Source organism: Apteryx rowi, unplaced genomic scaffold (assembly GCF_003343035.1).
Source record: "Apteryx rowi isolate R43461 unplaced genomic scaffold, aptRow1 scaffold_42, whole genome shotgun sequence".
NCBI lineage: Eukaryota > Metazoa > Chordata > Aves > Apterygiformes > Apterygidae > Apteryx > Apteryx rowi.
The window spans coordinates 3,496,693-3,508,675 of NW_020450665.1; the positions used below are offsets into that span (position 1 = coordinate 3,496,693).

Here is an 11,983-nt window from a genome sequence, read left to right on the forward strand (position 1 = left end):
AGATGCTTTGCATTTCTTTAAAATGATAATGCATTCGTTTAAAAAGAAGAAAAAAATCTAGTAATATTTTAGGTATTTAAGAATTTTCCTTTTATTGAGGGTGGGGGAATTCAGATGGACTTTTCCCACCTGTAAGCTTACTAGGAGTCCTTATCGTTTACTATGAGTATTCAGCACTAAGTAAAGTGTGTAAAATATTTGTATTTCATGTTTGTGGATGAAATTCTATATACCCTTTCTTATATGCAGAGATGGCATCAAGACTATAGAAATTTCAGGGAAACAACCATGTTTCTCATGGTAGGATTGGAGTTTTTCCAAAAAAAGAGGTAAGTGGTAGTATAGAACTCAAATTTGGTAGAGCAATTTGAAAGCAAAATGTATGTAGTGATATGTAAAGCTATTTATAAAATTAAGAACTGTTTAATGTGTTCTTCATTTCATTTAAATATTTAGTTAGTCCGTTAATTTCTTCAGTCTCGCATCTACACCAACTTCCTACTCTTAATCTTGACTTCTTTCCTAACCAAGCCATGGACTCTTTCCAGATCATCCCCCACATGCACTCTTATTCTTCCTTCTCTCCTACTCTGTGTTGTCTGTAGGTATCCCTTGGACTTAAGAATCTTTATTCTCCTGCACCACACACGTGCACATGCGTTTAGCTACTTTAATCAGCCATCACAGTCAAGCCCCGCTACTTAGCCCATCTTTTTACTGGCTCTTCCTGTAGAAGCAGAGTTTGGCCTTCTGCATTTGTTGGGGCCAAACTTCCACGCAGGGTGTTTTTTAAAGGACAGGAAAGGAGAATATATTTGAGAACTGTCATGCATGACTGTTCTAGTTGTAGCTGATTCCTCTTCTTAGCTACATGAGGCAATGGTAATCCACTCTCTTCTCTCTTCTAACCAGGTCAGGAATTGTGGATGTATAAAATTGGTGACATGAATGTATTGAATGCACTACAGCTAAAATTTTTACTCTGATTTACTACATGCAGCAAGAATAATGATAACAGTATAAATGCCTCAAAACATTCTGCAGAAGAGAGTCTTTGAAAGAAAATTGTTCAAAACTACCTTTCTCCCCCATGTCCAGTCAAAGGAACAAAATGATTAGCTACTAAGTGTTCAGTGGCTGTTATCTGCTCTTTGAAGATTGAGCTATCACAGGATACAAATTTCTGACTGTGCAAATAATTTTGACACCAATCACTGATTATCATGTATAACACGATAAGCAGGAGAATTAAACTAGTAATCAAACATAGTTTCTCATCTGTATGATCTGTAGGAAATCGCTTCATCTTTCTTTCTTGTTTTGTGCACTCCCCAAACAAAAAAGACTTCAAACACAACAAAATTTGATTAAAAAAAAAAAAAAGCTGTTTTATCTTTGTGACAAGCTATGTCTTTGTATAGCAGCTAACACTATAAGCCCGTAATCTTGGTTTGTCTTCTGAATGCTACTATGTAATAAATATTATATTCATTAATAATTAAATTTGCATATGCTACTTTGTCAGTGTTAAGCAGCTTATGTGAAAATGTTGGTCAGAAGATTGCCTTCCTTATTTGAAAAATAAACATTCTCATATTTTTTGACCCTTTAAAGAGGCAAAAATTTCACAGGCATACAGGTACAGTCTATAGGAACCCTCCTTGTTTCCCTCAGGCTTTATGTGCATTCAAAGTATGCAGTCAGAAAAGGAAGATCTTCAAGCTGTTTGGCACTGAGACTCCAGGATGGCACCTTTGACTATAAAATGCAGTGTTTTCACTAATCCGCTCCTACCATAATCTGTTCTGATTGGGCTGGGGGAGGGAGGGGAACACAGTTCTCTGTTCTATGCTGAACAGTATTTTTGGTATGGGTTTCCAATATTTAGGTTAATTTGCAAAATAAGAATGAGACAGTTATTACCAAGCATCTTCATAATTTAGCAAACAAGCTTGGAATGAGCAGGCTTAGACTCTGATATTGGTCAGAAAGAAAAATATGCAATGTTGTCAGACTCGCTGAACATTCAAACAAGTGTAGCATTCATTCTCTTTGGCAAAAAATGTAATTTCATAAATGCTTAAAGAGGTGTTTAGTAAGAAGATACTAAGACTAGAGTTAAGTGTGCTTGGAGGATGAGTGGGGATCTGGGTATCTGTCGACCTACTTTAAAGGCATTCATTGCAGTCATGCTCCTGTCTTTCAGCTACAGGTTCCCTCATGACTGAAATATTTATTGCAATTCACTTCTTGCACACTGTAAAGGACCATGCTACCATTCTCATTCTGAAAATGAATCACAGAATCACAGAATCGCTGAGGTTGGAAGGGACCTCTGGAGATCATCTAGTCCAACCCCCCTGCTCAAAGCAGGGTCACCTAGAGCACATTGCACAGGATTGCATCCAGGCGTGATTTGAATATCTCCAGAGAAGGAGACTCCACCACCTCTCTGGGCAACCTGTTCCAGTGCTCTGTCACCCTCACAGTGAAAAAGTTTTTCCTCATGTTCAGATGGAACTGTCTGTGTTTCAGTTTGTGCCCATTGCCTCGCGTCCTGTCGCTCGGCACCACTGAAAAGAGTCTGGTCCCATCCTCTCGACACCCTCCCTTCAGATACTTGTACACGTTGATAAGATCTCCTCTCAGCCTTCTCTTCTCCAAGCTAAACAAGCCAAGCTCTCTCAGCCTTTCCTCATAAGAGAGATGCTCCAGTCCCCTAACCATCTTTGTGGCCCTTCGCTGGACTTGCTCCAGTAGTGCCACATCCCTCTTGTACTGGGGAGCCCAGAACTGGATGCAGTACTCCAGATGTGGCCTCACCAGGGCTGAGTAGAGGGGGACAATCATCTCCCTCGACCTGCTGGCAACACTCTTCCTGATGCACCCCAGGATACCATTGGCCTTCTTGGCCACAAGGGCACGTTGCTGCCTCATGCTTAACTTGGTGTCCACCAGCACTCCCAGGTCCTTCTCCGCAGAGCTGCTTTCCAGCAGCTCAACCCCCAACCTGTACTGGTGCATGGGGTTATTCCTCCCCAGGTGCAGGACCCTGCACTTGCCTTTGTTGAACTTCATGAGGTTCCTCTCTGCCCACCTCTCCAGCCTGTCCAAGCCTCTYTGAATGGCAGCACAGCCCTCTGACGTATCAGCCACTCCTCCCAGTTTTGTATCGTCAGCAAACTTGCTGAGGGTGCACTCTGTCCCTTCATCCAGGTCATTGATGAAGAAGTTGAACAAGACTGGAGCCAGGACTGACCCCTGGGGGACACCGCTAGCTACAGGCCTCCAACTAGACTCTGTGCCACTGATCACAACTCTCTGAGCTCTGCCATTCAGCCAGTTCTCAATCCACCTCCCTGTCCACTCATCTAACCCACACTTCCTGAGCTTGTCTATGAGGATGCTATGGGAGACAGTGTCAAAAGCCTTGCTGAAGTCAAGGTAGACAACATCCACTGCTCTCCCCTCATCTACCCAGCCAGTCATTCCATCATAGAAGGCTATCAGATTGGTTAGGCATGATTTCCCCTTGGTGAAGCCATGCTGACTACTCCTGATCACCTTCTTTTCCTCCACATGCTTGGAGATGGCTTCCAGGATGAGCTGCTCCATCACCTTTCCAGGGATGGAGGTGAGGCTGACTGGCCTGTAGTTCCCTGGGTCCTYCTTCTTGCCCTTTTTGAAGACTGGGGTGACATTGGCTTTCTTCCAGTCCTCAGGCACCTCTCCTGTTCTCCATGACCTTTCAAAGATGATGGAGAGTGGCTTAGCAATAATGTCCGCCAGCTCCCTCAGCACTCGTGGGTGCATCCCATCAGGGCCCATGGATTTGTGGGTGTCAAGTTTGCTTAAATGATCTCTAACCCACTCCTCCTCCACCAAGGGAAAGTCTTCCTCTCTCCAGACTTTCTCTCTTGCCTCCAGGATCTGGGGCTCCTGAGGGCTGGCCTGAGCAGTAAAGACTGAAGCAAAGAAGGCATTCAGTAACTCTGCCTTCTCTGCATCCTTCGTCACCAGGGCACCCACCCCATTCAGCAAAGGTCCCACATTTTCCCTAGTCTTCCTCTTGCTGCTGATGTATTTGAAGAAGCCCTTCTTGCTGTCCTTGACATCTCTAGCCAGATTTAATTCCAAACGGGCCTTAGCCTTCCTCGTCGCATCCCTGCATACTCTGACAACGTTCCTGTATTCCTCCCAAGTGGCCTGTCCCCCTTTCCACTTTCTGTATACTTCCTTCTTCTGGTTGAGTTTTGCCAGGAGCTCCTTGCTCATCCATGCAGGTCTCCTGCCTCCTTTGCTTGACTTCCTACTCATAGGGATGCACCACTCTTGAGCCTGGAGGAAGTGATGTTTGAATATTAACCAGCTCTCTTGAACACCCCTTCCCTCTAGGGCCCTCACCCATGGGATTCCTCCAAGTAGGTCCCTGAAGAGGCCAAAGTTTGCTCTCCTGAAGTCCAGGGTTGCGATCCTACTTGGTGCCCTGCTGCCTCCTCGCAGGATCCTGAACTCCACCATCTCATGGTCACTGCAGCCAAGGCAGCCCCCGACCTTCACATCTTCCACCAGTCCTTCTTTGTTTGTTAGTACGAGGTCCAGCAGCACACCTCTCCTTGTTGGCTCCTCCACCACCTGTGTCAAGAAGTTGTCACCAATGCTCTGCAGGAACCTCCAGGACTGTTTGTGCCTAGCTGTGTTGTCTTTCCAGCAGATATCGGGGTGGTTGAAGTCCCCCATGAGAACCAGGGCCTGGGATCGTGAGGCTACTTCCAGCTGTCTGTAGAAGGCCTCATCGACTTCCTCATCCTGATCAGGTGACCTGTAGTAAACACCCACAACAGTGTCACCCATGCTAGCCTGCCCTTTGATCCTTACCCAAGGAGACTAACTTGATGAACTCTTCCGATTCCCTTTCACGATTCTCTCCTTAACTCTGACATTATAAAAATGTAACTTTAAAAATATTTATAAAAACATAAACTTTCTTAACTGAAACATAACCTTCATTAGCAGGACTGTTTTCAGGTTTCTTTTTCAGAACTCCATCTGCCTCAGTTGACCAACTTCTCTTAGTTTTAATAATGCTGATGCCTAGGAACATTCTGCTTAATATCTGGATAGAGCCAGCAATCAGCCTTTACCCAGGTAGTCCCTGAATTCCTTAAACAACTGTACTGTGTTTGTTGAACAAACACAAAACCAACACTAAAAAAATAGTTTGGAGTACTTCTTTCTCCTTCAGTGCTGGTAGCCCACTTTTATAGGGCGTGATGCTGAAGTGCTGAGCATGCAAGACTGTACTTGGAGGCAAAGGAAACAACAGTTTCTTAGGACCTCTGAGAATCCCACAGATATCACATGGAGGTGCTTTTTGCTGGGAATCATGCCTATTTTCAAAGTTCACTCCTGATCCTTTATGGTGGTTAATAAGGACCTCTTTCCAGTGCAGGTGAAGAATTAGGGTTCTTCAGGCATGTTTTCACTGACATACTATGGAGTTGGCACTTGATGTGGATAAGATGAGCACAGGAGTCACCTAAAGAACATTGACTAGAGTTTTACTTGCATCTCAAGACAGCTCTTTCTTGTGGTAGTTACTCTTAGAAGTGTACAAACTGTAGGCATCAGTGGAAGCTTTTTAACCTTTTTGGAAAGCCGATATATTTTTTCAGCCTTGACTGAAATCCCTTTCTCAAAGCAGTACTAAAGTTTGATTTAGCCAGCCTATGCTTTCTGCCTCTTTTCCAAAGCCTAGATTCAGCAGGCTACCTAATTCTGTGAGCAGTTTCAGTGATTGTAAGCGCTTAGGCTTCAGGGCTTTTATAGGCTGGAGCTTATATACACTTCAGATGTGAAAAGATGGAATCTGTTTGCTAATGTACACTGTGGTAGTATTGCTCAGGCTCTAAAGGTAATACAAGGTCTCTGAAATTTGCTTTACAAAAGTGATTTAAGATGACTTACCTTGCTGTTAGATGAGCACTATTGTTGGTTCAGGGGAAGATCATAACAGTGAGGGGAAGGAGCAGGAAAAGAGGGACTGGGAATTAGGCCACCACCAATAGCAGGTTTTTAATTCGGCTCAGCTATGTTATTGACACCATAATTTCAATGTGCAGTTTCACAAACAACTGAACCAAGAATGGAAAGGGTTCTGCTCCCCTTGCTCCCCTGCTTCTCTTGCTCCATATACAGCAATTCCAGTTTCTTGTATTCATCTTACCCTTTCTTCCTCTCCCTCTTCCCACATTATGTTTTTTTCTGCTGGATAGTCAGTCGAGCTGGTGGTTTTGCATGGACAGGAGAAATGGACTTGAGGAGAGGAGAATGAGGCTTCCTCCTTTGGTGAAAACATAGCTTTGGATTTTGAAGGCAAAAAGGTGGCAAATAGTGACTGTATTTATGCAATACATTACTCAAGAAGTAAATATTTAGGATCACAAGGGAGTATGAGCAAATGTCATAGCAGAAAAAATACCTTCACAGTGCATTCTAAAATTCTGGTGTTGGGGTTCATCTTGTTCTTGTAAACAGGAACATTTGAAGGTAAAGCTTTAAGCAACTGTTGCTATTTCAAGCAACCTTTTTTCTTCTTTTTATATTGTCTTGTTGGCAAGCATTGCTGTCAGTCTTGAATTCACCTACTTTGGAGAGTTCTGACGCACGTTTTTTGTGTATCCTTTATGCTCCATTTGTACTTGCACATAATTTTTAGCCATTTTTAGTAATTTGCTTTGGATTCGGTAGTTTAAATCCTAGCCTTCACCTCCTGTTCTCACTAGGAGTAAGTGCGTAATGTACTGATCCTGTAACTCCCCATTAGAAGAACATCTGAAAAATTATCTTTTTGGATGGAATTTTGTTCTAGGTCCAACAAAAAAGAGATTTCTAACTGCCTGTTTTTAGGGGAGTTGCCTGAATTGCTTTCAGTGGCTGCCTGTCTTAACTGGGTTTCTGTAAGTCAGAGAATTAACAGTTTAGGGTGTTTGCTGGAAATGGCATGCAGCAGTATGTGGAGAGATCATTAATTGGTGAGATCTCTGTTAATTATTAACCGTTAGGTTCTTAGGTCTTGTGTTACTCATTCTTCACCATTTAGGCATATATCTATTATTGGCATTTAGATTAAAGGCAGAAGTGCCAGTAGACTGTTGATACTTGTGCTTTTGAAATGCTCTTCCATCTTCTTCCATCACTTTTGACTTCAGTGATCTTGAGGCATTTATGGTTAATGAGGCTAGATATAAAAATTTACAGTTCGTGTTTTGGAAATAAGACAGTGTTAAATCTTATTTGCAAACATATAGATTGCTACCAAGTTATAGGACACCAGAAGATCAAGCCTAATGTGACAAAAGCATGCAGGAAAAATTAGGTTTTCATGTATATTCAAGGCTAATCCAAAGCTGTTTTTGAAATGGATGGAAAGGTATACATTGGTTTCAGTGAGCTATGGATCAGACTTCTTATGCAAGTGATCTAACTTAATAATAATTAAAAAAACCAAACTGATGTGCATAAAATAAGAAATTGTGTGGTATTAGAAAAAGCAATGCTCTGAAGAGATTGAGGGGTGGACTTAGTCAAACAAGCCAAGTTAATGCTTTGAAGAGCATAGTAGTTAGCTGGAAATAAATGGTACCTCGATGTTGCATCTAATGTTTTTGTTTCTTTACTTTGCTTTAGCTATATGGAAGCCTTGCTCTACCTTATCTATGCTTACCAGAATAACAAAGAACTCTTGTCCAAAGGTCCATACAGAGGGCATGATGAAGAGCTGATATCTCACTACAGACGAGAATGTTTGCTAGTAAGTGAAGAGTGAAGTGTGTTTCAAAAAGTTGAACTTGCTAGTTGAATTAGCTTTAATGAAATGAACTAGTAGACAAAGCGTTGCCATTATTTTTTTTTAGAAAACTTTCATTAACAAATTAATATCCTGTGTCAGACTTGTATAAGAACAAGCAAAAAGAAGAACTGTACGAAGTAAGAAGAAGAAAAATTTTATTCCCATTGTTCAAATAATCACTTTCTTTATTATTGTAAATAGCATGCTCACTGCCATCATGTCTGGCATAGATATGAACAGCAGTTGACAATGTTGGTGAGCAAACTCACTATGTTGCCACGGTTTGACAGGGAGACAAATACTGGAAAAGGCATCAGTGGGAAATGCTTGGTTTTTTTTGATGTGTCACTTTTTTCTAGCCATAGAAAGAAAAGGCAAGAGCAGGTGGTAGGGTGCAGTCTTCAAGAGGGACAGCTACAAAGGTTGAGTTGTCAGGTATCAGTTCAAGTGGCTTGAACAGCATCAAATTGTTTAGTACAGTGTATGGATCATTACTCTAAATGTTAAAACTCAAATGTGACTGTTACAAATTAGCAGGCGGTTTTGCAGGAAGACTATGCTTTAAACCAAACAAAAGCTGATGCGTGGTAAAACATGAAATGCTGTATACTTAAAGGCTTTCCTTTTTTGTGGTGGTATGTGAAGAAACTAAATGAACATGCTGCAGCACTGTTTGAATCAGGAGATGATCAGGAAGTAAATAATGGCCTGATCATTATGAATGAGCTTATTGTCCCATGCTTGCCATTACTACTGGTGGATGAAATGGAAGAAAAAGATATTGTTGCTGTGGAAGATATGAGAAACCGTTGGTGTTCCTATCTTGGACAAGAAATGGAACGTAAGTTATTTATTCGTTAAGGTAAAAGGCTCTTATTCACCTTTGATGTCTTAATATTTTGGATGTTTTGAATTCAGCCTGTATCTTTTGTTCACTGGTAATGTGTTTTGAGATACCCAGACTTTTGAATACTCCCAGACCCACTTAAATGGACAGCAGTTTTCTGTGCACTGCAATGGGATATCAGGCCTTAGAGGAAATATTTTGGTTTGTTTTTTGTTTTTTGGGGTTTTTTTTGAAGGGGAGAATATTCATGCTGATAGTCTATTTGGAGGGCATTTGTATTTACATCTTTCTAGGAACCAGCATGTCTAGTTAATGCTTGGAGAACTGAAGAAAGTAATTATTCCAAGTGAAACTCCTTTTCTTCTCACCCATCAAAAAAAAAAAAAGGAATAGTGTTGAGCAGAAAAAGGAGAATTCTACATGCAGACATAAATATTAATGTTTGGCTTTCTTTTTTTATTTGCAGCTAACTTGCAAGAAAAGCTGACAGATTTCCTGCCAAAACTGCTAGATTGTTCTACAGAGATTAAAGGTTTCAATGACCCGCCAAAGTTACCTTCCTACTCTACACATGAACTGTGTGAAAGATATGCCCGAATCATGTTGTCACTCAGTCGAACTCCAGCCGATGGAAGATAAATTCTGCAACCTTCCTAAACACATTGTATAAACTTTTTTAGTTCTTAAACCTTGCCTTCCTGTCACAGGGTTTGCTTGTTGCTGCTATAGTTTTTAACTTTTTTATTTTAATAACTGCAAAAGAGAAATGACTGTACAAACTTTAGCCAGACTGCAAACAGTTAAAGCTGAGAATTGCATGGGGCTCAGTCGTTTCAACCAGAATTGATGCAACATTGCAAGTCTGATTATTATGGCAAAACTGCTTTTTTGCCACTTATCTGTTACAGTATTACTTTGCTTTTATCTTAAGATCCTTTACTTTATCAACAGCTGTCTGGATCATTTTGTGACTGCAACTACTTTAAGTGTCCAGTGCTGTGTAAATACATGGTACTTGGTAGCTTGTAAATGAAATGAAAGAATAAAATTTTATTTATGGCTACTTCTGTGTTTGCAAGCAGATACCTTGTATATTAGTGTAAAATACAGGTATTTTTAGAAGAGATACAGTATATTGATGGGTTACTCAATATATAGACAAGGTTCTTCAGGATTTATGGCCAGTTTAGCTACAGGTAGTTGGAGATTACTGTATGTGAATATATTGAAAAACTGTCACAGTATTATACACTATGGGTTTTGTATATTCTTTACTGGTATGTATGATACTGCACCTCAACACTTGTTTTTGTGTGGCCATGACAAGTCTATTCTGATGGTAGGGACTGGCTTCTGAAGCTAAATAATAATGGCACCTTCCTTCTATTCTTAGAAAAAACTTTTTAAAAAAACAATTAAAACTATTTTCAGTAGAAATATATTATACAGAGTCTTTCAGCAAGAATTCTAGACATTTATTTGAGTAGAGAAAATGAGAGCTTTGAAAAAGTGGGCTTTGTAAAACTTAAGAGTTCATCAGTTTTTTAACTGTTATTTTAGTCATGTAAATGACCAGAAATAAAACCTTCCACTAATTCCTTGCTTGAAATGGGTTGCTGTTGTTGCAACAAAAGATCTTAGAAATCTTATATCTGCCCTAATTGAATTTCTGAGAGAAGTGAAAGAAAAGATCTATAGAGCTTGTTTTGTAGAACTGAAATACTGTCTGGTTTTAATGAAAAAAACTTATTTTGTGGAAAAAAAATTTTATGCGTCTTTAGGTAATCCTGTTACCTACCAGCATTTTGATTCCTACTCTTTATAGAGAACGTTTTGTGTTAGAACAGTAAAATATGTAAATATTTGTTTGTATGTTTTTATTGGAGCGGCATTCGACTTTTTATTACAGGCTTACAAGTGGGATGTTTTCTAATTTCTACTAAGGAAATAGCACAGAAGGAGAGAAGGACTGATTAAGGTCAGACCAACAATAAATGTAATGGACTTAAATGTAGGCCTCTTACATGCAAGAAGAGGCTGAGTTCAATCTTAGCACGTATCGGTCTTTAAAGTTTTTCACTTTTGAGAAGCATGGATTGTAATATACGGTAAATAGTGTGGGCTTCACTTCAAAATTTGTTAAAGGGTATTTTCCTCTTCCGTTTTCAGTATTACAGCCTGCCATATTTTGTCAATCCATACATTTATTTAATTAACGATTAAAAAAAAAAGAAATTCAAACTCTCACAGCTGCCATACTACTCAGCAGGATTTTTTGGGGGTTGTTTTTTTTCTGTCTGAAGCTATTGACGTCTGAAATGTCACCTTCTCAGGGAGAAAGAGATGTATATTGTGAAAAGGGTGAAGATGCATTTTAAAGGAGTTCATGTTTTGCATCTGTTGCACATTTCATTAGAACCTGAATAATATGCTTAATTAGTAGTTTACTTCTAAACAAGGTTTTGAACAGATTAAACTTGTCCTTTGCCTCTTCAATAACGCTAAAAGCAATTAAAAGTGAAAGAGGACTTATATTTCTTTATTGCTAGAAGGTTTTGAATTCAAATGTTTGTGAAATTTTTTAAAGAAAAGCTCCCCGCTAGCCCTGCAGATCCTCCCATATAATCTGTGTAATCTTCTGTGAAAAACAAGAGAAAAGACACACTTTTTGAGGTAAAAACAGGAAGAAAATATTGTACTTGGGAAGAATATCTAAGGTCTTTAAATTATAAGGAAGCAAGAAAGGACAAGATTATTTGTTCTTTTAGTTTCAGGGTTTTTTTGCTTTCTTAAAATATGAAAATAATTGGTAGATTCATAGTACTGAAGGTAAATCTGTATTCATTTGCAATGACATGAATTTTGAGTAGAATTGAGGTCTGTACAGTAGAGTAGGTTTTTTTTAAAGATATTTTAATATCTTTTAAATATCCTGTATTAATTTAAACCTACAGCTAAATAATTAACATACTGTTTTTAAAATGCTGGCTTTATGTGTTGCAATAAGATAGCTTGCATTCACTACCCCAGCACATAAACTACTCAAGTATGTGTAGGTTCATTTGGCTTAACTAATAATCTGTGACTGAATTACATAAGTAGATATTTTCTCTTCAGTGTGGGAAGCATTAGACTTTATCAGGCCCTTTCAGTGTATAGATCATAGAAGGAATAAGAGAATTTAACCCAAAGTCATTTACTAAATAAGTCACCTGCACCGTGAATTAAATGCAAGGGGTTTTTTTGTTTTTTTTTTTGTTTTTTCAGATTTTGCTTCATAAAAT

The 11,983-nt window shown here is 39.5% G+C and overlaps 1 protein-coding gene across 6 annotated transcripts in view; it reads left to right on the plus strand.

The window, feature by feature from the left end:
• Window positions 1–10,564, plus strand: part of USP25 (ubiquitin specific peptidase 25) — an 80,020-nt gene extending 69,456 nt beyond the window's left edge. For all 6 annotated transcript variants that reach the window (XM_026076001.1, XM_026075996.1, XM_026075999.1 and 3 more), the window contains 4 exons: window positions 250–329; window positions 7,690–7,813; window positions 8,498–8,693; window positions 9,166–10,564. In XM_026076001.1, coding sequence (XP_025931786.1) covers window positions 250–329; window positions 7,690–7,813; window positions 8,498–8,693; window positions 9,166–9,338 — 573 coding nt within the window. In that variant the 3' untranslated portion in view covers window positions 9,339–10,564. The remainder of the gene's footprint in view (window positions 1–249; window positions 330–7,689; window positions 7,814–8,497; window positions 8,694–9,165) is intronic.
• Window positions 10,565–11,983: the final 1,419 nt, after the last annotated feature.